Source organism: Heterodontus francisci, chromosome 36, assembly GCF_036365525.1.
Source record: "Heterodontus francisci isolate sHetFra1 chromosome 36, sHetFra1.hap1, whole genome shotgun sequence".
NCBI classification, from domain to species: Eukaryota; Metazoa; Chordata; class Chondrichthyes; order Heterodontiformes; family Heterodontidae; genus Heterodontus; species Heterodontus francisci.
The window spans coordinates 16,014,245-16,037,012 of record NC_090406.1 but is presented as its reverse complement, the minus strand read 5'-3'; the positions used below and the strand labels follow the sequence as shown (position 1 = coordinate 16,037,012).

General features: G+C 43.8%; 1 protein-coding gene and 1 long non-coding RNA gene across 3 annotated transcripts in view; one reads left to right on the top strand and one right to left on the bottom strand.

Annotated features, from left to right (window-relative positions):
* bsg (basigin) overlaps nt 1-330 on the bottom strand; it is a 50,605-nt gene extending 50,275 nt beyond the window's left edge. Inside the window, exon 1 of the mRNA XM_068016225.1 lies at nt 69-330. Coding sequence (XP_067872326.1) covers nt 69-132 — 64 coding nt within the window. The 5' untranslated portion in view covers nt 133-330. The remainder of the gene's footprint in view (nt 1-68) is intronic.
* The window catches only part of LOC137351614 (uncharacterized), a 73,624-nt gene that overhangs the window by 889 nt on the left and 49,967 nt on the right, over nt 1-22,768 (top strand). For both annotated transcript variants that reach the window (XR_010969523.1, XR_010969524.1), the window contains exon 2: nt 7,431-7,518. This is a non-coding gene — a long non-coding RNA (uncharacterized lncRNA). The remainder of the gene's footprint in view (nt 1-7,430; nt 7,519-22,768) is intronic.

The window sequence follows — 22,768 nt, the reverse complement described above, 5'->3', positions numbered from 1 at the left end:
TTTTAATTTTTTTTTAATTTAAAAAGGGGACGAACACAAAGCGCGAAGAGGAGTTCGGTGCCCTTTACCTGTGTAAGCGCTCGCACTGTAAACCAGCAGCATCAGGATGCCCAGATTGCTCGTCGTCCCCATCCTTGAGTTTGCGGCTCCCGCTATTAATTTTTTTTTTCAGTCAGAGCCAGTGGCTCTTGTCTTTCTCCTCTTTCCGCTCTTTCCTTCGCCCGCCGCCGTGTCCTCTGACTGCTGTGTGGGCGCCGAGCCGGTGCGAGCTGCCCCCGCGCGTCCTCGCCGGGAACGGACGTGAGCGACGTGCGCGAGGAAGATGGTGATTGACAGGAGGAGGAGTGCAGGCAGCAGCGATGGGCAGCGAGCAAACACTTGCATTTATATAATAAAAGCAAAATACTGCAGATGCTGGAAATCTGAAATAAAAACAAGACATGCTGGAAATACTCAGCAGGTCTGGCAGCATCCTTAGAACTGACCTGAAACGTTAACTCTGCTTCTCTCTCCACAGATGCTGCCCGACCTGCTGAGTATTTCCAGCATGTCTTGTTTTTACTTGCATTTATATAGCGCCTCACCCCACCTCAGGACGTTCCAAAGCGCTTCGCAGCCAATGAAGTCCGTTTGAAATGCAGTCCCTGTTGTAATGTGGGAAATATAGAATGGTCACGGTGCTGTAGCAGGCCATTCGGCCCATCGTCTGTCTGCAAGAGCAATTCAGCAGGTATCACTCCCCCCCCTGCCCGCCCTTTTCCCTCTACCTCTGGAATTTTTTTCTCTTCAAGTGCTTATCCAATTCCCTTTCTGAAAGCTCGGATTGTACCTGCCTCCACCACATTCTCTGATCTTAATCACCATTGCTAATGTGATAATCACCAGTGACTTTTTTAAACGATGCTGGCTGATGGATAAATATTGGTGGACAAGTTGCCAGGGATATCTCCCATGCAGTTCTTGGAAATAGTGGGATCTTTTGCGTCCAAACTCAATCCTGCAGTGGGACTTGAACTCTAAACCTGAGTCAGAAGTGAGATTGCGACCAAGTGAGCCATGGCTGGCTCAATGATGTCAGTTTCTGGACAGGAGAGTGGTAACTGTAGTAATCAGCAGGACTGGTAGGGAGATGTTGCATCAGTTTGCAAGGTGGAGAAACCAGCAGCAGGCTGTTCTCACCTGTCTGGGAGAGGAAGAGTTAGTATCAGCACCAAGATTGGGTGGGATGTGATTACTATATCAACCTGTAATTAGAAGCAGAAAGGAATTGATGTAAGTACACAACAGGACTATTGTGTCAACATGGAATCGAGTGAACAAAGATTGCTATCACTATCTTCTGCTGGATAGAGCATGTGGACTGTACAGCTTGGTCAGGATAGGATTTAGTTGGACATTGATGCCCCTCTACAGTGAAATAGCTGCTGACACTTAGGGCAGGAATTTCCCCCAGGGGCGGGAAACTGATGTCAGGACTTATTCCAGGACTCGAACTCGCCCCCAAGGGGTGAGCAGTCACCGCCCCGAGTTTCAGAGGGGTGCCCCTTTAATTGGCCTGGAGACGGATTTGGTGACCAATTAGTGGCCACGAGGACAGGAACAGAGGCAGGACTGCTCAAGTGTGTGCCCAAGTTTAAACAAACCATAGCAGCCATTACTGTGGCTTCCATTTCAGTGCTATGCCATCTGTTTGTAATCACACATTCAGAGAAACTGGGAGAGCCAAAGGTCTGGAACCCAGGGCAGAGCAGCCGCTTGATTCACTGATGCAGACTGCAGGTCCTCCTGGAGGCCATAGAGAGAGGAGGGAGGTCGTCTTCTGGAGGGAGGTAGGAGGAGGAGGCCACTCACCCAGACCAAGCAGGCCTCAATGGAGATAGCTGACACAGTCAGCAGAAGTGTGGTGTGCAGAAATTGTATCTAATGTCAGAAGAGGTTTAATGATTTGATGCACTCTGGCAAGGTGAGTGCCATCCCCAACCTTCAAGACAGGCCTCTGGGTGTTCACCCTCAAGCAGACACACCAGCTGAGGATCCAAAGGACACATGCTGCTCCTGAACATGGAAGGAGTATGAGCCCAGGGCACTTACTGACCTTGCAGAATAGTTCAGAGTCATAATGCTGCTTCCAGCACTGAAACATGCAGCTTCTAATGAATAGGAGAAGCTGTCATTGGTCATAGAGGACAGCAGTGCCTTATCTCTCTCTCTCTCTCTCTCTTATCCTTGCAGGAGAAATAGTGCCTGGGAGAGGGCCCAGACTGGTGGAGGGGTTTCTTAGCTATATGTGATTACAGCCATGGAGGAGGGAGCCATGAATTGCCAGTAATCAGAAAATTTCCTGTAGTGAATGCAAATAGATGCAGACATGTCAATTACAGACAATGGAATTGACATAAAGTAACTAATCATGCACTATCTTGAAACAGAATAGGATTTAAATCTGACAGTAAAATACTTGCAGAATAATTCAAAACACTGCCAGATTTTAAGTCTGAATATATTTTAAAAAAATATTTGAATGAAATAAAAGCACTTTTTTCAGCTAAGTTTATTTGGTAAACTTAACTGCAGTATTCAAGAAAGCAATTCAAAGACCTTTGAAATCTCATCTCTGCATGGAACTCCCAATTTTCTATTTTCTTGAAGCTGGCGACTCACGTGGTGCAGTTCATCCAAGTGCCATAAGTACTTTGTTGACATTCTTAGTGTGTGTATCTAGACAATGAATGTCAACAAACTATTCTGGGAAGCATCACACCAAAGCCCAATTGTGTACTTGCCCAGCATCCTTGGACATTTCTAGCAGGTCATTTAGGGCACCTTTTGATTTTGACCACTTCCAACTGGACGAAATTTTGCATAGTAGTAAATTGGTTAGTTAAATGTCCCATCACTTCCAAACAGCATATGTACTTGAAATGCCCTATAAAGAAAAAAATATTGGAAGATAACATGAAAGAAACATCTTACAGAGAAATTATCAGGTAATGTGGCTTTTTTGTAACTTTGGATGGCTCAACCTTTACCTCTGCAAATAATTAAGCAACTTGTATATTATTATTCCAAATGCAGTACATAGCCTCTTTTGCAGTAGTCCTGCATGTGGTTGTGATGTTGACGAGTCAAAAATAAAGGAAATTATGCTTAACAAAGTATACTATTATCCAATTATACTAAAAGCAATGCAGGGAATTTTAATTATTATATTACTGATGTGCACTTTGAAAAAAATTATAGTAATGACACACTGTGTAGGCAGCACTGGTTTAATTTGAAAATCAAATGAGTTTGTTTATCTGCATGTCAGATAAGAACCCTACTATGATCAACACGGGTAAAGTTGCTAATGTCTAACACAACTTTTCCAGAAGTCCTAGTAATTTCACAAGCGATGTCTTACTGTTTGCCCTTTGGGTGATAATAGAAGGTGATATGACACTACTAGTGCATCTGAGTATGTGAGTTGAAGCCTCTGACAGCTTGGGGTATTAAATAAGAAATGCTAGAATCAGGTTGCTGTATAGTTCTGGTTTCACTAAGTTTGGTGGCAGAGAAAGATGCTGCTTTTTTAAAAATTCATTCATGGGATGTGGGCGTCACTGGCCAGGCCAGCATTTATTGCCCATTCCTAATTGCCCTTGAGAAGGTGGTGGTGAGCTGCCTTCTTGAACTGCTGAAGTCCATTTGGGGTAGGTCTACCCACAGTGCTGTTAGGAACGGAGTTGCAGGATTTTGACCCAGCGACAGTGAAGGAACGGCGATATAGTTCCAAGTCAGGATGGTGTGTGACTTGGAGGGGAACTTGCAGGTGGTGGTGTTCCCATGTATTTGCTGCCCTTGTCCTTCTAGTTGGTAGAGGTCGTGGGTTTGGAAGGTGCTATCTAATGAGCCTTGGTGCATTGATGCAGTGCATCTTGTAGATGGTACACACTGCTGCCACTGTGCGTCTGTGGTGGAGGGAGTGAATGTTTGTAGATGGGGTGCCAATCAAATGGGCTGCTTTGTCCTGGATGGTGTCGAGCTTCTTGAGTGTTGTTGGAGCTGCACCCATCCAGGGAAGTGGAGAGTATTCCATCACACTCCTGACTTGTGCCTTGTAGATGGTGGTCAGGCTTTGGGGAGTCAGGAGATGAGTTACTCACCTCAGGACCTGCTCTTGTTGCCACGGTATTTATATGGCTACTCCAGTTCAGTTTCTGGTCAATGGTAGCCCCTAGGATGTTGATAGTGGGGGATTCAGCGATGGTAATGCCATTGAATGTCAAGGGGAGATGGTTAGATTCTCTCTTGTTGGAGATGGTCATTGCCTGGCACTTGTGTTGCGTGAATGTTATTTGCTACTTATCAGCCCAAGCCTGGATATTGTCCAGTTCTTGCTGCATTTCTACATTGCTGCATCGAATGCAATGCAAATTGAAGCACCACTTGGCAAGATACAGTTGGTTCATTTCTTCTCGTGTCGAAGATATGTGCATGTTTTGAAGCCTAAAACCAAGTTCAGATTCTGAGAGAGAAACACTTATTGAAGACGTCATAGAATCATGGAATAGTACAGCACAGAAGGAGGGGGATTCGGCCCATCGAGTCTGCAACGGCTGTTTCAAAGAGCAACATCAAAGTGCCTATAAATCATGTTTTTCAACAATGATTTGCTGCCCAATTGTCATGTAAATAATTAAACAGGAATAGAAGGTGCACTGTGGGAATGTGTGATTTTCATGCCAACAGTTCAGGTATTCAAAGAAATACGTAGTGCACAACTGCTGAAGTATGACAATTTATTAAAGCTTCTGATGCTTTTCTATACTTCCAGGTATCCATTTGACAGTAGTACCTTCTTTACAACATTGTGAGTTGGCAGCATTGATCTATGATGGTACCAAGTGCATTTGAGAAAAGTGGAGCTATGGGTGTGTGCATGTACTGAGGATCAATTGTGCAAGAATCCACTGCTGAAATGGAAGCTCAATAATGGAGACAGTAGGTCATGAGTGGATCCACAGACCCATTCGTCTAATGCACAGCAAACAGCATTTTATGATGAAGAAATTTGTGTGCTTTCTGGAGGCCACAATACTGTCATGAGATTCTTTGTGTTATCTTAAGCAACACAATGAGTTACATGGATTCCAGTTCCTTGAACTAAAGGCCTGCTTGGGTCTGGAAATGAGGCCCGACCCGCGCCTGACAGAACCCCCATCCAAAACCGACCCGAGTCCTTCCATTTTTTTCCCGCGCCCGACCCAACCATCAATTAACTTACTTTCCGTTTTTCACTTTGTTCCTTACCTGTACAAGCTTAAGATAACCGTAGCAAAACCACCTTTAAAGTCCAAAAAGTAAATTAACATTAAAGTCACTTAACTGAGGTGGTGATAGAGCATGTCCGATCGGATCCAATCCGATCCGACCCGAGCCCGAATGCCGGACCCAGAAGTGCGACCCGAACGCGACGCATGTCGTCAGGTCCCGTTGGGTAGTAGGTCTATACCTTGAAGATCTCTAGAGGGTTTATTAACAGCTAAACTAGTATATACAATACAGAGCAAACTATATACAGAACCTTTGTCCAGTATGTTACAAAGCAGAGTGAAAAATGGTTTCTAGTCACATGACTACATCCTGGTACTTAGCTCATTAGCATACTGAGTTCTTAAATAGACATCACTCTTAAAGCGATCAAATAACATCCCCTTTCTTTCCAAAGATAAGTCTCGTACGCTTCTTTGGGCCTCCTTATCTCGAGAGACAATGGATACGCGCCTGGAGGTGGTCAGTGGTTTGTGAAGCAGCGCCTGGAGTGGCTATAAAGGCCAATTCTGGAGTAACAGGCTCTTCCACAGGTGCTGCAGAGAAATTTGTTTGTTGGGGCTGTTGCACAGTTGGCTCTCCCCTTGCGCCTCTGTCTTTTTTCCTGCCAACTACTAAGTCTCTTCGACTCGCCACAATTTAGCCCTGTCTTTATGGCTGCCCGCCAGCTCTGGCGAATGCTGGCAACTGACTCCCACGACTTGTGATCAATGTCACACGATTTCATGTCGCGTTTGCAGACGTCTTTATAACGGAGACATGGACGGCCGGTGGGTCTGATACCAGTGGCGAGCTCGCTGTACAATGTGTCTTTGGGGATCCTGCCATCTTCCATGCGGCTCACATGGCCAAGCCATCTCAAGCGCCGCTGACTCAGTAGGGTGTATAAGCTGGGGATGTTGGCCGCTTCAAGGACTTCTGTGTTGGAGATATAGTCCTGCCACCTGATGCCAAGTATTCTCCGAAGGCAGCGAAGATGGAATGAATTGAGACGTCGCTCTTGGCTGGCATACGTTGTCCAGGCCTCGCTGCCGTAGAGCAAGGTACTGAGGACACAGGCCTGATACACTCGGACTTTTGTGTTCCGTGTCAGTGCGCCATTTTCCCACACTCTCTTGGCCAGTCTGAACATAGCAGTGGAAGCCTTACCCATGCGCTTGTTGATTTCTGCATCTAGAGACAGGTTACTGGTGATAGTTGAGCCTAGGTAGGTGAACTCTTGAACCACTTCCAGAGCGTGGTCGCCAATATTGATGGATGGAGCATTTCTGACATCCTGCCCCATGATGTTCGTTTTCTTGAGGCTGATGGTTAGGCCAAATTCATTGCAGGCAGACGCAAACCTGTCGATGAGACTCTGCAGGCATTCTTCAGTGTGAGATGTTAAAGCAGCATCGTCAGCAAAGAGGAGTTCTCTGATGAGGACTTTCCGTACTTTGGACTTCGCTCTTAGACGGGCAAGGTTGAACAACCTGCCCCCTGATCTTGTGTGGAGGAAAATTCCTTCTTCAGAGGATTTGAACGCATGTGAAAGCAGCAGGGAGAAGAAAATCCCAAAAAGTGTGGGTGCGAGAACACAGCCCTGTTTCACACCACTCAGGATAGGAAAGGGCTACAAGTAAAAAAAAACATAAAATTGAATAATAAAATTAGTTATAGAGGGATAGAGACTATGAAATTTACAAGTATAAGGATAGGAATTGAGAAATTTACGACGTTTTGGTGGTTTGACAACACTTCCAGATCTTGTTATGGTATAACCTTCTGGGAATGTGGATTTCACCATTGGCTGTTTTTGGCTTGCATACGTGTTGTCAATGTGTTAGTTGTTGTCCTGTTGTTCCATTGCACCCTCATGGTCAGAGCATGCTTTTTCGAGTCCGCTGTGCACAATTAGAGTATTGCACACTTCTCTTAATTGGTTTCGTTTCCTCCTCAACACTGCTCCGTTAGAGGTTGTAACCTCGTAAGAGCTAGGCTCACTGCATACTTTTCAGGTAACTATGTTCTCATTCTGGGGTGTATGACCCTGACCTTTTGTCCCACGTGTATTGAGGTAGTTCCGCCCTTGCATGTTGGTCTTGTACCATCTTAATTCTCCCTTGTTTTTCAAGCAGTGTCTCCTGCATCATCGAGAATTTGGACATATGATGACTTGGAAGAATAATCTCACATGTCTGCCAAACACGATCTCTGCTGGTGATGGTAAGCCTATATCCATAGGTGTAGCTCTGAGGTGTAACATGGCAACACGAAAATCTTGTTTCCTTGTCCTACACTTCAGGATAAGCAATTTAACTGTGTGAACCATTCGCTCGACAAGACTGTTAGATCGAGGGTAGTGTGATGAGGACATCACATGGTTTATGCCCCATTTGGTACACATGTCCCTAAAAGGTCTGCCCGTATAATCTGGCCCATTGTCAGAAATAATTTCTTCAGGTGTCCTGACAGACTGAATATGGCACTCAATGTGTCTGCGACAACCGCACTTGAAGTGTGTTTTACCTGTCTGACAATTGGAAATTTGGAGAAATAATCGGTGACTAAGATAAAGCCATCTCTATTCACGATAAATAGATCAGTGGCGATTTTGAACCGAGGGACTGACAGAATCTCGTGAGGGTGGTAGAGGTTCTTTATGTTGTTCATGCTTGACTGGTTTAATGTTTTTTTCTCTCTCTCAGCTGTGGCTGCATTAATGGAGACTCTGCTGTCTTTGGGGTTTCATGTGCTTTTTTTTCACTTCACTATTGGACTTTTTTTTCTCAGTTTGCATGCTTTTCATGGTTTTGCTCACATGCGGGACATCACTCGTAACGCAATCATACAACAAATACCACTAAGTGCAAACTTCATTAGAGCTTGAAAATGGACTAAGATTTGACTTTTTTTCACCTTTGTGGGCATATCTCGATGACTCTATGAGGATTCGTCCGAGCACTCCTATATTATTACAGTAATTACTGCAGTTTCAAGGTTGTATTTTGTACTGTTATAATTCCTGTGGAGACTACCAACAAAACAAAAGAATCGTATCCACTGATTGACCCCAATTCAGGAAACCAAACCAATCAGACAGGATCTCACATTTATAAATTTTACTTTAACACTCAAACAAAAACCAACATAAATTAAACATGAAGCAACAGAGAGATCACAGTCTAGAATATATATATTAACTATCAGATATAACAGAGATGAGTCTCACATTTTCACTGGGCAATTCACCCAGCATATATGGCAAGAATTACGGTCATACAGTTCTTCACAATTCTGAAGTTCCTCAGGTAGATTTTCAGCCCCTTTCTTCAAAGATTTAGCTGCTGTTCTTCCGACAGCAGTTCCCTCTCAATCTGAACTCCACAGCTGCGATCTTCACCACAAGGCGCACTTCTCCAGAACCACCTCCAGCTCTGCTCACGACATTCTTGATGGTGTGGATTTACCAGTCTTCCCTTTATTCGCGTCCTTCAGTGACAACCTGCATTGTATGGCAGAGTCTGGTTCATCGGCTACTTTAAGTAACAGAAATAGCTCCTGTATTTAGTCTTCACTTTCTGCTTGCTGGCGTTCCACTCCTGCCTGATCTGCCTGGTCTGTCTGATCTGGGGAGGACTCTGTCTCCTTTTTATCTGGTTCTAACTAGTGTCAGTTTCCCCAGAAACCTGAATTTTTTTCCAGCTTCTAGTTTACCTCTCAGGGTTTAAAAAAAACAAGCTTTACAACCATGGATTCCACGTATACTAAACTTTTCTTGTATGTATACTAAACAGGATTGGTTTCAAAATTGCTCTGAGAGGCTGCAGTAAATATTCTACAATTGACTATGATGTAACTGAGTCAGGGGAAATGTAGCCAAGCATCTTGCTTCGGATCCCTTTCCAGTACCCGCTGCTGGAAATGCACATGTGTGGATATTGGGTCAGAACAGGATTAGACTCAGCTGTTATGCCTCCCAACATCGAACAGGCTTTTGCCATCCTTTCTAGGTAGACATATGAAGAATGATCAGTTGGGTGAGGTACCAGGGAGCAACCAATGCCTGTGGATTTCTACCCCAACAAAGAGTCAATAGGGCTGATTTTTCTCCCCTCTCATTGTCACGCCCTAAAGTCTTTATGTGAAATCACTGGGTTCGGGCCATTATGCCACGGCCACACTCTCACAGCTGGGATTTACACCTAAAAACAGATGGGAATACAAGTGCTGCTCTTTTGGACCCTTTGACTCCTGTCTAAAAACTCCAGCTAGGACTCCCCCAGGCCATAAATCATGTCTCTGCCAGGCCACCAGCGCCAATATTTTTCAGCGCATAAGTGACAACGGCGTAAAAATTGGTGTACATCAAGGAAAATCATGATTATTGATTTTAATGGAGCCTGAGTGATATTAATTGCCTTTAAAGACTCTCAGTCAGGATAGCAGCAGTGCAGTAGAAAAGTTCCAAGAAATTTTGGTGCAGACTAACTAATGTCCTAAGTCTCTCCAAAATATCCTGGAATATTTTGCATTGTAAAAAGGGATCTGCAACATGGATGCATGAGTCTCCAGGCAATTCTATCTTTTTACTTATTTTGTAGTTATATCCATGACATTGGATAGATTAGACCTTCAAAAGAGCAAATTTGATAGGAGAAAATGCTTTTTCTCTTTCTATTTCTTATGTTATTCTTGTGTTGCTTAAGTAATAAATCCTCTCCATATCAAACAGAACCAAACTTGCAGCCAATCAGTAAAAGGACAATAGAAAAGGAAAACTAGGAGAAAAAAGGAAAAGCATATGAAACAGAGGCATAATTCTTAGTCACAGAATACCCAAGAAGCAGATGATGGACAAAGTGATTGGGAAAGCAGCAATGATCTACTTAGAAGGCTAGAAAATCCAGTCACATTTCCTGTCATATTGCCTTTCTCTGAATCTGAATGTCCAGTCAACACCTTATGCATTTCTGAAAGTCAATCATACAGTTTAGTAGAGGAATCAGTTGTCTAGTTCTGTAATTTCATAGTGCCGTTCACTATCAAAGCAATCATTAGTAAAACCATCTTGTAAAAAAGGACACGGACCTGGATATGGTCACAGAATCATAGCACCCACCAAGGCTTCTGCTGAAAATCATTGAACTCCTAAAGTTGTGCCCAGCATTACAAATGATCAGAAAGGCTCCAATTAACATTATAGTGAAGATCAAGGTTGTACCCAGCATTACAGTGAGCAGACGTTTTACCACGCATTACAGTAAATGAAAGGGTTGTACCCAGCACTATAGTGAACAGAAAGGTTATAAGATTCCAATAACTTGTATTTAAATAGCACCATCAACATACTAAAAACATTCTAAGGCCCTTCACATGAGTATTATCACACAAAATTTGACATTGAGCCACATAAACAGAGATTCGGACTGGTGACCAAAAGCTTGGTCATACAGAAGTATGTTTTAAGCAGCAACTTAAAGGAGGAGAAAAGTAGTGAGACATGGAGTTTTAGGGAGGAAATTGCAGAGCTTAGGGTCTAGGCAGCTGAAGGCACGACTGCCAGTAGTGGAGAGATGCAAATCAGGTATGCACAAGAGGCCAGAATTGAAGAAGTGCAGAGATATTGGAGGGTTGCAAGGCTGGAGCAGGTAACCAAAATAGGGGTGAGGCCATGGAGTGATTTGAAAACAAGATGAGAATTTTTAAATCGAGACATTGCTGGGCCGGGAGCCAATATAGGTTAGCGAGCACAGGGGTGATGGGTGAACGGAACGTGGTACGAGTTACAATATGAGCAGCAGAGTTTTGGATCAGCTCAAGTTTATGGAGAATGGAAAGTTGGAGGCTGGCCAGGAGACCATTGAAATAGTTGAGTCTGGAGGTAACAAGGGCATGGATCTGGGTTTCAGCTGATGAGAAAAGGTGGGGCGGAAACAGGCAATATTACGGGGGAGGATATAGACAGTCTTGGTGGTGGAGAGCTCAAGTCCGGGTCAAATAGGATGGCGAACATATAGAGCTGAATTTTTGTTCCAGGGTCCTGAGCCTGATGCCAAGCTAAAGTCTGGGTCAGAAACCCGGAGATGGCCATGGCTGGACCCTGGAGGAAATTTGAGGTGACCAATAAGGAGGCCACCTCCGGGAGCTTGTCCAATTAAGGACAGCTGGCGGGCTCTGCAATCGAGAGGGCCAGTGGGACACCCGAGGCTCTGGCTGGCTGGCAGCCCCACAAGGAGAGTTGGGTACTGCCGGTATATGTGGGCAACTATTATGGCACCTCAAGATGGAGGCGCCTTCTGAAGCTTTGTACGTGGAACAAAATATATTGTGGCCACAGCTGCTAGGCCATCATTACAGAAGGGGAGCCCCTCCACAGGATGGCCTGTGGCCGCAGATGTAGCCCACGCAGCCCAACGGATCCATGCTCGGCTGCTTTGCTGGATGTGCCTCTGGTACCCCTCACCCACTGGACTGTCTCCAGGAGGCCACCACCATTTCATCTATGAGCCCTAATTGTCCTTGAGAAGGTAGTGGTGAGCCACTTACGTTGCTCCTTGCTATTGTGGCATTGATGTCTGGAATTCTTGTCCTAAATTTTTCTACCTTGTTACATCTTTCTTCACCTTCAATATACTCTTTAAAAACCTAACTTATCGATCACACCTTAGATCATGTCTCCTGATTATTGTCTTCATTCCTGCCGAGCATCTGAAATCCACCCTCCCACCACTGCCCTCCCAACCCTGCCCCACAAACCCTAGCTTCTGAAGTGTTTTGGGAAATTTTGCTATGCTAATATATAAGAATAATTTATTCTAGTCGTAAATTTGGCTCTGACATTATACTGTAGGATATTTGAGTACAATGCTTGATGTGTTTTATCTGAAGTTCATTTATCTCTTGGTAGACATTAATCTGCTTAAAATAAATGTGCTCATACACCGGATCCTACAGTGTAATTTCAGAGTCATTGTTTGTTTCTGTCCTACTTTATATAGTCTTTATGACTTTGTTTAAAACATTTGAACCTGAATTATACAAAGCAACAAGAACCTGAAGGTGGCAATTATAATTTGGTTTGGCACTTTGAACAAAACTTACCTGCAACAATTTAGGACAGCTTCCTATGGTACATTGTTACAGTTGACAGGCCACAAGAAACAAACCCCACCATCCAAGCCAATGTTTCCTTAAGATCTATTTTTATATATATATATATATATATATATATATAGGAGATTCACTGAAGTGCACAGTAGGGATGATGCCAAGCACTTTGTTAAAAGTATATATGTAATATAAAACGCTACTTCAGTTGCATATGTTATTTTTGTTTGGGGATTTTTAATTACTACTTCAGTGAATTTTTCCAACCCAAAGTAGATTTCTTTGGTATTGCTGTCTAATTTACCTTTTAAACATTCATGAAATTACTTTCATCTCATTTCCCTCCCATTCTAGTTAGTTCAATTTAAATGCCTGATCTATGACACATTTTATGCTTGAATAAGAACTGTTATCTCCATCCTACTATAGAGTATTCAGGTCAGCAGCACTGAGAATGAGCTCTGGCTGATAAGCACAGTACAAGGTCCCTTATGCAACAGATGATTGATGGTACTCTCAGGCTAGATAAGATGAAATGGAGAGTCCTCTACAAATGTCAACCTCATGATAAAATTACTAATGTGAACAGTGACTATCTGAAGTAGTACTGAGCCTCTAATACAGTTTTTAATCTTGCTTCAGTTCAGCATTTGGATCAAATAGACTAGTGCACTACGGCAGAAGAGACAGATGTTTCTGTTCACTATTATGGATGTGTTAGGGGTGATTGATAGTTATTCCTACATCTGTATTTCCAAATAAAAGCCTTGTTTCACATTTATAATCCCTTCACGGCTTTGCCCCATCCTACCTCTAGCACTGTATCCCAGACCCCACCCTCCAGTTTTCTGGCGCTGGCCTCCTGCACATTCTGCCTTTGGAGTCAGGTAGGACCCAACTCTCAAGCTGTTAATAGTCATGTGAAAGGGAAATGCAAAAATGGCAATATATCTGCACCTTTAATTTCTTGACCGAAGCATTCAGCTTGGACTCTGTACTGTATGTCTACTTGTACTTGACACTTGTTGGTTCTTAGTGTTCCACACTTCTGCAACAAAATTCATATTTCTTTAGGTATCATCAAATGTGCTGCTGTAATACAATATTCTTTTGAGCGATGTGTGAATTTTAAGGAAAAGGCAAGTTAAAAAGATATTTTGTAATTGAAAATAAATTAATTGTTTTCATATTGTATTACATCTACCTGGACTTTTTAGATGCTGATGCCTACAAAAACCTGAGACTTGGGCTGACCATAAATTGAGGCCTAGGCTTGATTCGGAGCCTGTACTTGATAGGTTGACCAGATAGTTGAAGTTTCAGTTAGAATATGCACTTTCGATTAATTAAACATTCAGATGCAACACTAAATGGTTAAAGTTATTTCAACTTTCTCAAATTTTCTGTTTGGTGTGGAACTAATGGCTGTCATTTGTGTTAGCTATAGATTGCAACTCTTGGATCTGACCAATCAGAACTCATAATTTATCAGAACTCAGAATGTGATATTTATGGAATAATCAAAACTCTTAAGTGATCTGGATAGCAGATGAACATTAGTTTCTATTAATAATTGATTAGATTGGTTTCGTGGGGCCAATAAAGCCCACCTGACAATTTGGACATAATAATTAAGTTAAAAATGCAAATTATTATATCATAACTAACATTTGAACAAAACTTTGTTGATGATTACATGCTGTGAAACTCAGATACATTATATTTTAAAATTAATCGACTGTATTTATTTCAACATCTAAAATTGAAGAACAGGTTAATGTTTTGGGTGTAACCCTTCATCAAAACTTAAACCCAAAATGTTCATCTATCTTTTTCATTCAGAAGCTGACTGATCTGCTGTGCATTTTCTACTTTTTATTTCTGGTTTCCAAAATTCATGGTTTTTCCCATCAAATGAATCTACGAGCTGGATTTTTTGTTCTGGGGACCTGACATCGGGAGCATTCCTGGGTCACGACCCTGCACCAGGCCTGCTTTAGATGCTCGACACGATTTTGAAAGAAAAGGCCACTAATTGGCCCGAAGTCGAGATTGCAGTCCAATTAGGGGAGGCGGGAATTGCACTGACCTCGCCCGATTTAAAGTGCACACCGCAGCCATTATTATGCAGAAAGAGAAGAGTGGGGAGAGCAGTGAGCTAGCACCAGGTCAGGCACCCCCATCAGGGTAGCCCCACATTTCTCAGATGGCACCCTTGAGGTCCTTTTGGAGGTGGTGGCAGTGAGGAGAAGTGTTCTGTTTCCTGAGAGCGGCAGGAGAAGGCCAGCCAGCCAGACAAAGCAGACACGACTGCAGGTGGCACACGATGTGAGTTGCCGCAGCATTCTGAGGAGGACAGTGCCGCAAGCGTTACTATGCTCTCCTTGGGTCTGGCAAAGAGAGTGCAATGCAGGGTGTGTGCCCAGGATCATTACTGAGCTGTGAGCAAGGCTCATAACCTTAGCACTACTGGGGAGAAGGCAACACTGAAGATTGTAACATCTCATGTTGTTGTTCTGCTGGAAGAGGTGAGGGAGGCAGCATTGTCTAAACTCTCTCTTGACCTTACAAGAGAAAAAAGCACAAAAGGCCAGAGAGAGGGAATGCCCCAACTTGCTATCCATATTTCCATGGAGGAAGTAGCCCTTGAAATGGCTAGGGTGGCATCACATCAAGGAGCAGGGAATGGAAAGGTGGGATTCCAATCCAAGAAAAGGTGAAATGATCTGAAAATCTCCTAGTGAAGGGAATGGAGTGCACTCCTCCCCGGTCAATGCCTATCAAATACGTCAAATGTAATATCATGCTTCAGCTCTGCAGAAGCACTTCTGATTGCAGGCGAGTTCTCATGACCACCTACTTGTATCTCCCACAGGGCCACTTGTGGAAAGGGGGTATCATCTGCATCATCCACGGAGGATGAAGCACCAGAGCCTGCACTGTCACATTGTTCAGACACGCCCTCCATCGGCGTTGATACACTCACCTCAGTGGGCCCTCAATCCAGCTTAGAATGGGTGGCACTGGGTGAATTGCATTTCTTGAATGAGCAGGAAATACGAACATATGAATTAGGAGCAGAAATGGGACATTTGGCCCTTCGAGCCTGCTCCGCCATTCAATAAGATCATGGCTGATCTGTTTGTGTTTCAAATTCCACACTCCCATCTACCCCTGATACCCCTTAATTCCCTTGCCTAACACAAATCTATCTATCTCCACCTTAAAAATATTCAGTATGTTCCTGCCTCCACCATCTTCTGAGGCAGAGTTCCAAAGTCACACAACACTCAGGGAAACAAAATTCTCCTCATCTCCAGCCTGAAAGGGCATCCCCTAATTTTAAAAGAGTGCGCCCCAGTTCTGGACTCATCCACAAGAGGAAACATCCTCACCAGATCCACCTTGGAGGAGGTGGTGGGGGCAGAAGCAATTGTAGGCAGACCCCCTCTGAGGATGGAGGGCAGACACAGCCATGCACAGCTCGGGAGTCACAGACAAGGCGGCGCTAGCTGGAGCAACAGCATGAGATGCATGCCCACATGTCAGAGTTCCCTGAGGCAGTGCAGAATCATGGGCTGAGAATGGAGGAGTCCACCCATCACGTGTTCTGCTATGTCTCAGGCTTTTGAGTGCATGAGCTCCTCCATTGAGAGGATGGCCAACTGCATGGAGAGCCAAATGTGGCATCACTCTGAGTGGATGCAGGAAGGGCACACTGACATGCACAGAATGTATACCACTTTCAGTAGCATTGACCAGTCAGTGGCATTAATATGCAAAGATGCACAAAGTGGATGTCAGTATCGCCCTAACTGTTGGTTCCCTCTAATTATAAAGCACACCATGAAAGGACTGAGGCAGTCACAGATTATGATGAGGGGGCCAACCCTCAAAGGGCGTCATCATCATCATCCGCCTCCTTGACCCCTTTGACTGCGGAACCATCTATGCAGCAAGGCCCTGTGACAGAGGCTGTGCTGCAGTCTGTGGAGGTGCCCCACTGGCACCTCCATGACGAGGATAACCACCATGGGTATCTCAACTGCATGCAGGTACAAGTGAGCAGGCTGTCTCTACCCCAGTTACAGAGGAGCACCCCGTAGGAGCGATTGTGAGTCCAGGGCACTGCGTCATTAATTGCACTTTGTGGTTCACTTGGGTGACATTTTTTGTGGCTGTTTTAAGTACTCTGGAGTCAATACATTGGACATGTTGTTGCTTGCAACAGATTTGTGTGTAACCGTTATTTGATAGCAGAAAGGCAAAAGAGCGAAGAATTGGGAGCAAATTCTGCCCCTTGATTGCATTAGCAAAGAGGACTGTTCTAGGGATTGAAAATGAATGATCGGTCTTACCGATCAAGGGGTTAATAACCTGCTGCCACCTTTTTGTCGACCATGGTTGGAACTATCAGTGTTCTCATCAGGAACGAGCGGTGGCTGGAGGCGGGCTTGGTGCAAGCTGGGTGGAGGGAGCAGAGTGTGGCCGCCACATGCAGTACAGAATGGCTGTCTCACCTTGGGGAATGTACACTGAGAACGGCACGAAGATTGTCAGGTAGACCCGCAGTTACCAAGGCTGGTGGTGGGTGCCAGGTGAGTTCAGGCAGGCTTCTAAATAAATCAATTAATCCATAAAATAAACAAAAGAACCTCTGTGTTTAATGTCCACAGATGTTTACTGAGCCTCTTTCAAGAGAGAAGTTTTTTTTGAATATTTAAATATGTAATTAGAGTCAGTCACTCTGTTTAATATCAGTCATAGAAATTTGCCTAAGGAATGCAAACTTATTGACGGATTGACTTTGTAACGGAGGCAAGAGGTTTTAAACATTTAAAAGTGTTGTTTCTTTTTGCTAATAACACAAAGGTCCAAGTGTATCAAGCCTGTGTCCTCAGTAGCTTGCTCTACGGCAGTGAGGCCTTGACAACGTACGTCAGCCAAGAGCGACGTCTCAATTCATTCCATCTTCGCTGCCTCCGGAGACTCCTTGGCATCAGGTGGCAGGACTGTATCTCCAACACAGAAGTCCTCGAGGCAGCCAACATCCCCAGCATATACACCCTACTAAGCCAGCGGTGCTTGAGATGGCTTGGCCATGTGAGCCGCATGGAAGATGGCAGGATCCCCAAGGACACATTGTACAGCGAGCTCGTCACTGGTACCAGACCCACCGGCCGTCCATGGCTCCGCTTTAAAGACGTCTGCAAATGCGACATGAAGTCCTGTGACATTGATCACAAGTCGTGGGAGTCAGTTGCCAGCGATCGCCAGAGCTGGCGGGCAACCATAAAGGCGGGGCTAAAGTGTGGCGAGTCGAAGAGACTTAGCAGTTGGCAGGAAAAAAGACAGAAGCGCAAGGAGAGAGCCAACTGTGTAACAGCCCCGACAACCAATTTTATCTGCAGCACCTGTAGAAGAGTCTGTCACTCTAGAATTGGCCTTTATAGCCATTCCAGGCGCTGCTTCACAAACCACTGACCACCTCCAGGCGCTTATCCATTGTCTCTCGAGACAAGGAGGCCAAAGAAGAAGAAGATGTAAAATCAAAGAAAGGGGCCCAAAATTCAAATTCGCTCAGGACGCCATTTTCCCTAATACTGGCCCTGCCTTGGTATCAACCAAGTAGTCTATTAATGCGCTGGAGTTTTACTCCATGTTTGATAAATAATTGAAGTGTACAACGCCATGATTTTGAGAACTGCGCTCTGTGCTTCACACTTTGTTTCCTATATTGCTATCATGTTTTTCATCCAAGTTCTTTCTACAAAAAAACAGTAACAACAGTATCTCCTTTATGATGAGGTCTGCACTTCTCCAATCACAGCATTGCACTAGACGAGATTTTTGAACTCTGGTCCCCTGATTAGCCAATAGTATCAATAAGTATCATAGTATAAAAGGGTCATAAAACATAACAGAAAATGCTGTAAATGCACCTCAGGACAAAGTGATTCCCTTCTCCTTCCTTGCTTGGCTGCAATTAGGAATGCAACAGTTAACAACCAGTACTGCGGGCAGTATGTCTTGCTGAAATTTCTGCTTTAGCAAAATGGAGCCCACATGCAATATGCTACCATTTGTTCAGCCAAATGAATCTGCTGAAATCGGGGTTTCAAACAGGCTAGGCCAGTTTTAAATAGCTGTATTAATTTTCTGAGAGTGAGGAGATTTCTGAGGGTAGAGCTCTTGCCTGAAGTCAAAATAATCTGACAAGGGAATTTATTTGCACACTTCTAATGATGTAGCTGAGGGTTAGTCCAGTTTACAGCATGGTCTACTTTTCAATAGGAAAAATGGACATCAGAAAATTGATGTGCAAGCTCAGAGGTTCAACATTTGGTCTTACTTATCCTGCCACCAATGTTCCACAACATATGCAAACTTTGGCAAATTTACTATTGCACGGGTTCCAAAGAAGAGTCACTGACTCGAAACGTTAACTCTGCTTCTCTTTCCACAGATGCTGCCAGACCTGCTGAGTGGTTCCAGTATTTCTTGTTTTTATTACTATTGCATGTATTCTTTTCAATTAATTTGGAAATTAATTAGGTAATGTTTACTTGCAGTCACTTTACACTGTGTAATGATTACTTGAGATATATAATCAATTAGATTTTTGCAAGCTAAATTTACCTTTCAGTCAAACTCGAGCCAGACCTATCGGCAAAATGTTAGACAAACAGATCAGTGATTAAGGTGAAAGGTGAATGGTTGGCAATACAAAACTAACAGGCCCTGAAATTCTGATGGTTTGGTTGAACAAAAAACTTGGTGTATCCATCTAGGATGTGGAATTGGAATTGGAATTTGAGGAGGAGAGCCATATAACCAGTTTTATACTTCATTTGAGTTCTGCCCTAAATTCTGCCAGAGGTAAGGGAAGGTGTAGCCAGTAAAATGATGGATTCTGGCCAGGGTGACATCATCCATCCTAAATTCTTTGATTTTCACCCTATGATCTGTGCCAGTCTAGCTGAATGGTACCATAAAATGGGCAACATAATAATTGAAGAATACTGGAATCTTAAAAGATGAATTTCTATGTTTCAATGTACTGTTCGATAATTCACTCATTATTTAGATTTTCCTTTAATCATTTTTTTTTCCCTTTTAAATTGATGTTTCTTGCTTCAGTTGGAAGTCACCTTCAAGACTTTCTTGTTTGGGTTATTCCCTTATAATGCACGGAAAGGCTGCAAGATGCTCTTCCTTTAAGATTTATTTGTTTAAAGAGGAGGAAGATTGCCAGGCAAACTGGGAAGTCAGGCTCATAATTTTGCACTGCAAGAAGCCTAGACTTCCAAGAAATATCCAACCCCAAGCTGCATAGCTATAGAAGTTTATTCCTCAGTTTATCAATGCAGTTTAGCATCAGATGGGCTCTGTTCTATGGGACATGTGCAGAAATTCCTGCAACTTTCCTCACTCCAAGGGCAGAATTTTCACCCCCAAAGGGATTCGGGAGGGCACGTTATTTTGTGCCACCGGCCAGCATGCCAGTTTGCTGGCACCGTCCCATCCCCAGCCATTTTGCTGGATGCCAGTTTGGGGGCGGAACGCTATCCGCCCGCAAATGGTGGGCAGCTTGTTTAGATAATTTAAAGGTCAATTAAGGCCAATTACCAGAGGCCGACTGGAAAATTCCAGTTGGCCTGCGGGCCGTCCATGCATTAGGAATACAGCAGCTGCATGGAGGTAGCCTCCCAGCAGCAAACTGGATACCCACACTCCGATGTACCTTTAAGGCCACTCCCACCACTTCCCCCCACCAACACCACCCCCCAACCTCCACCTACCTGGCTGCATGCTGTCCTGTGGAGGGGTTTCCCTCTCTCTCCCTTATGCAATTGTAGGTTGCAGCTTCCTCCATGCTGGAGGGACTCCTATTGCCCTCTGGCCACTAATTAGCCAATCCAGCCAAAATCACTGTCGGGTGCCTGCTTCCAACACAGTGCATGGTCAGGACCCGGATATGACCAGACATCGGTGTTCCAACCCACAATGCAAAATTCAGCTCCAGGATTCTGCTTTCATGCCGGTCATCTATTGTACACCTTTGCAAATCTTTATGATGCCTTCAATTGAGTCTGATGTTCTGCATGTTCATGGTAGGACTCCAGAAATCTTTATTTCAATGCTCAACAAGCAAGGTCCGACATCATGCAAGTCATCAGGTACATCATGCTCCACTTCCAAATCATCCTCCTCTGACTTTCTTGTGAATTTGATTGACCCTATGTCCATTCCTTCCTGTGAGTATCTGTATCACCTAGCCTGTCAAGGCTGGGGAGTACAAGTGACAGTTCTCTTGTGGGAATGGGTCAGTTTCTTTAAGCAGTGCCAGATGTTGAATGTTCTGGTATTGATTCCTTGTCTCTCTGCAGCATTTTTCTTTCAGCATCTGTACATACAAAAAGAAAGAGAAATGTAATGACTTTTCTGTAGTCCATTTTTGTCCCTTTGTTTTAGGGTAACATAAGGATCTCCTCAGGTTGTGAGCCTGAAAAAAGAGAGACCATTTCTGATCTTTGGACATTAGCTTTTAGCACAAACCATTTGTGCGTGTAGTCCTTCCCATGTCACCATTCCCTACAGCATTAGCTGGGTGAGTTCACAAGATTTACATCGCAATTGTATCCAATCTTTTCCTGCACAACAAAATAATTTTTACTATTGTCTAATCCACATCAAGTTCCACTCACACATCACCATGTGCTCCTTGACCTACATTGGTCCACAGTTCACCAACTTGATTTTAAAATTCTCATCCTCATGTTCAAATCCCTCCATGGCCTCGTCTCTCTGCATCTACATAGCCTCCTCCAGCCATACAAATTTCTAAGAACTCTGTGTCCCTCTCTTTTTATGTAGCCGCCTCCAGCTCTACAACCCTCCAAGAACTCAACGTAGTACCTCCAACTTTGTGCACCCACCACTCCCTTTACCCCACAATTGGTGGCCATGCCTTCAACTGTTTAGGCCCTATGCACTGGAACTCTCTCCCTAAACTCCTCCACCTATTTCTTCCCCTTCAAGACCCTTTTTAAAACCTACCTCTTTATCCAAGCTTTACCCATCTAATGACTTGGTGTCAATTTTTGTCTGATTATGCTCCTGTAGAGCATTTTAGGATGGTTTCTATGGTAATGGCGTTATATAAATGTATGTTGTTGTTAGCCCCCTGGGGAATTCCAAGCTAAATAGAGGTTTCCATAGATATACATGCAGTGTAGCAGAAGAACATAGGAACAGGAGTAGATTATTCAGCCACTTGAATCTGCTCCTCCATTCAACAAGATCATGGCTGATCTGTATCTTAACTCCTTCCAACTGCCTTGACTCCACATGCTTTTTTACTCTTGTCCAGCAAAAAGCTATCAATCTCAGATTTAAAATTATTAATTGAGTTAATTGAGTGAGCATCTACTGCTTTTTGTGCTATAAGATGCTATATCTGTTAAATTTCAGCCTTCCATGTACAACAACAGCTGGTGTGCACACTCTGTCCCCACTGCATGCAGATGAAAATCACCTCTGCTTTTAAAAATTACCAGTGACTCAATCAAATAGTCTTTTCATTAACACTAGAAAGTTTAGAAGAGTCTGACAATTCATAATACAACTAAAAGCAGGACATACATTCTAAAAAGTTAACTAAAAAAGCTGGAAATATAGAACTCCCAAATTTTGGGACACGTTCATTAGAATTAGACAAAGATTTCTTTGACATTCCACATCTTCTGATCGCGCCAATGTTTGGAACTCCATTCTTAAGAACTAATAACAGTGAGGTAAGAGATTACAAATCAAAACTGAATTAAAGGGAAACTAGAACCCCTCCATTCTCTCCCAACCTTTCCTGTCATCTCCTCTCTTCCATCCCTTCCTCTCTTATTTCCTCTGCCCTTCCACTTCCTTCCCTTCCTGATGCTCTTCTGCCTCATCTTCCCTCATTTCCCCATCCATCGCCTCCACCTCTTCTCTCCCATTCCCCCCTCTTCCCTACTTTCTCCTTTCCTTTCACCTTCACTCCCTCTCCACCGGCTCATCATCTCTTGATGTGCCCTCCCCCTCACATCCCTCCCTCTTCCCCATCTTCGTCCTATCCTCTCACCTGACTTGATTCAGTTCTTTCCCACTTTTCTTGACATGAAGTGTTCTTGGCTTCGATGCTGTTGTGTGCAACAGAGATCAAATAGTGTTTATTAAAAATGCAAAAAGGGACAGGTTCTATTCCTAATGAAACCAGCTAGGGCATTGGAGTATAATAGTTGCTCCTGATTATTATGTACTTTAGTTTAGTTTAGAGATACAGCACTGAAACAGGCCCTTCGGCCCACCGAGTCTGTGCCGACCATCA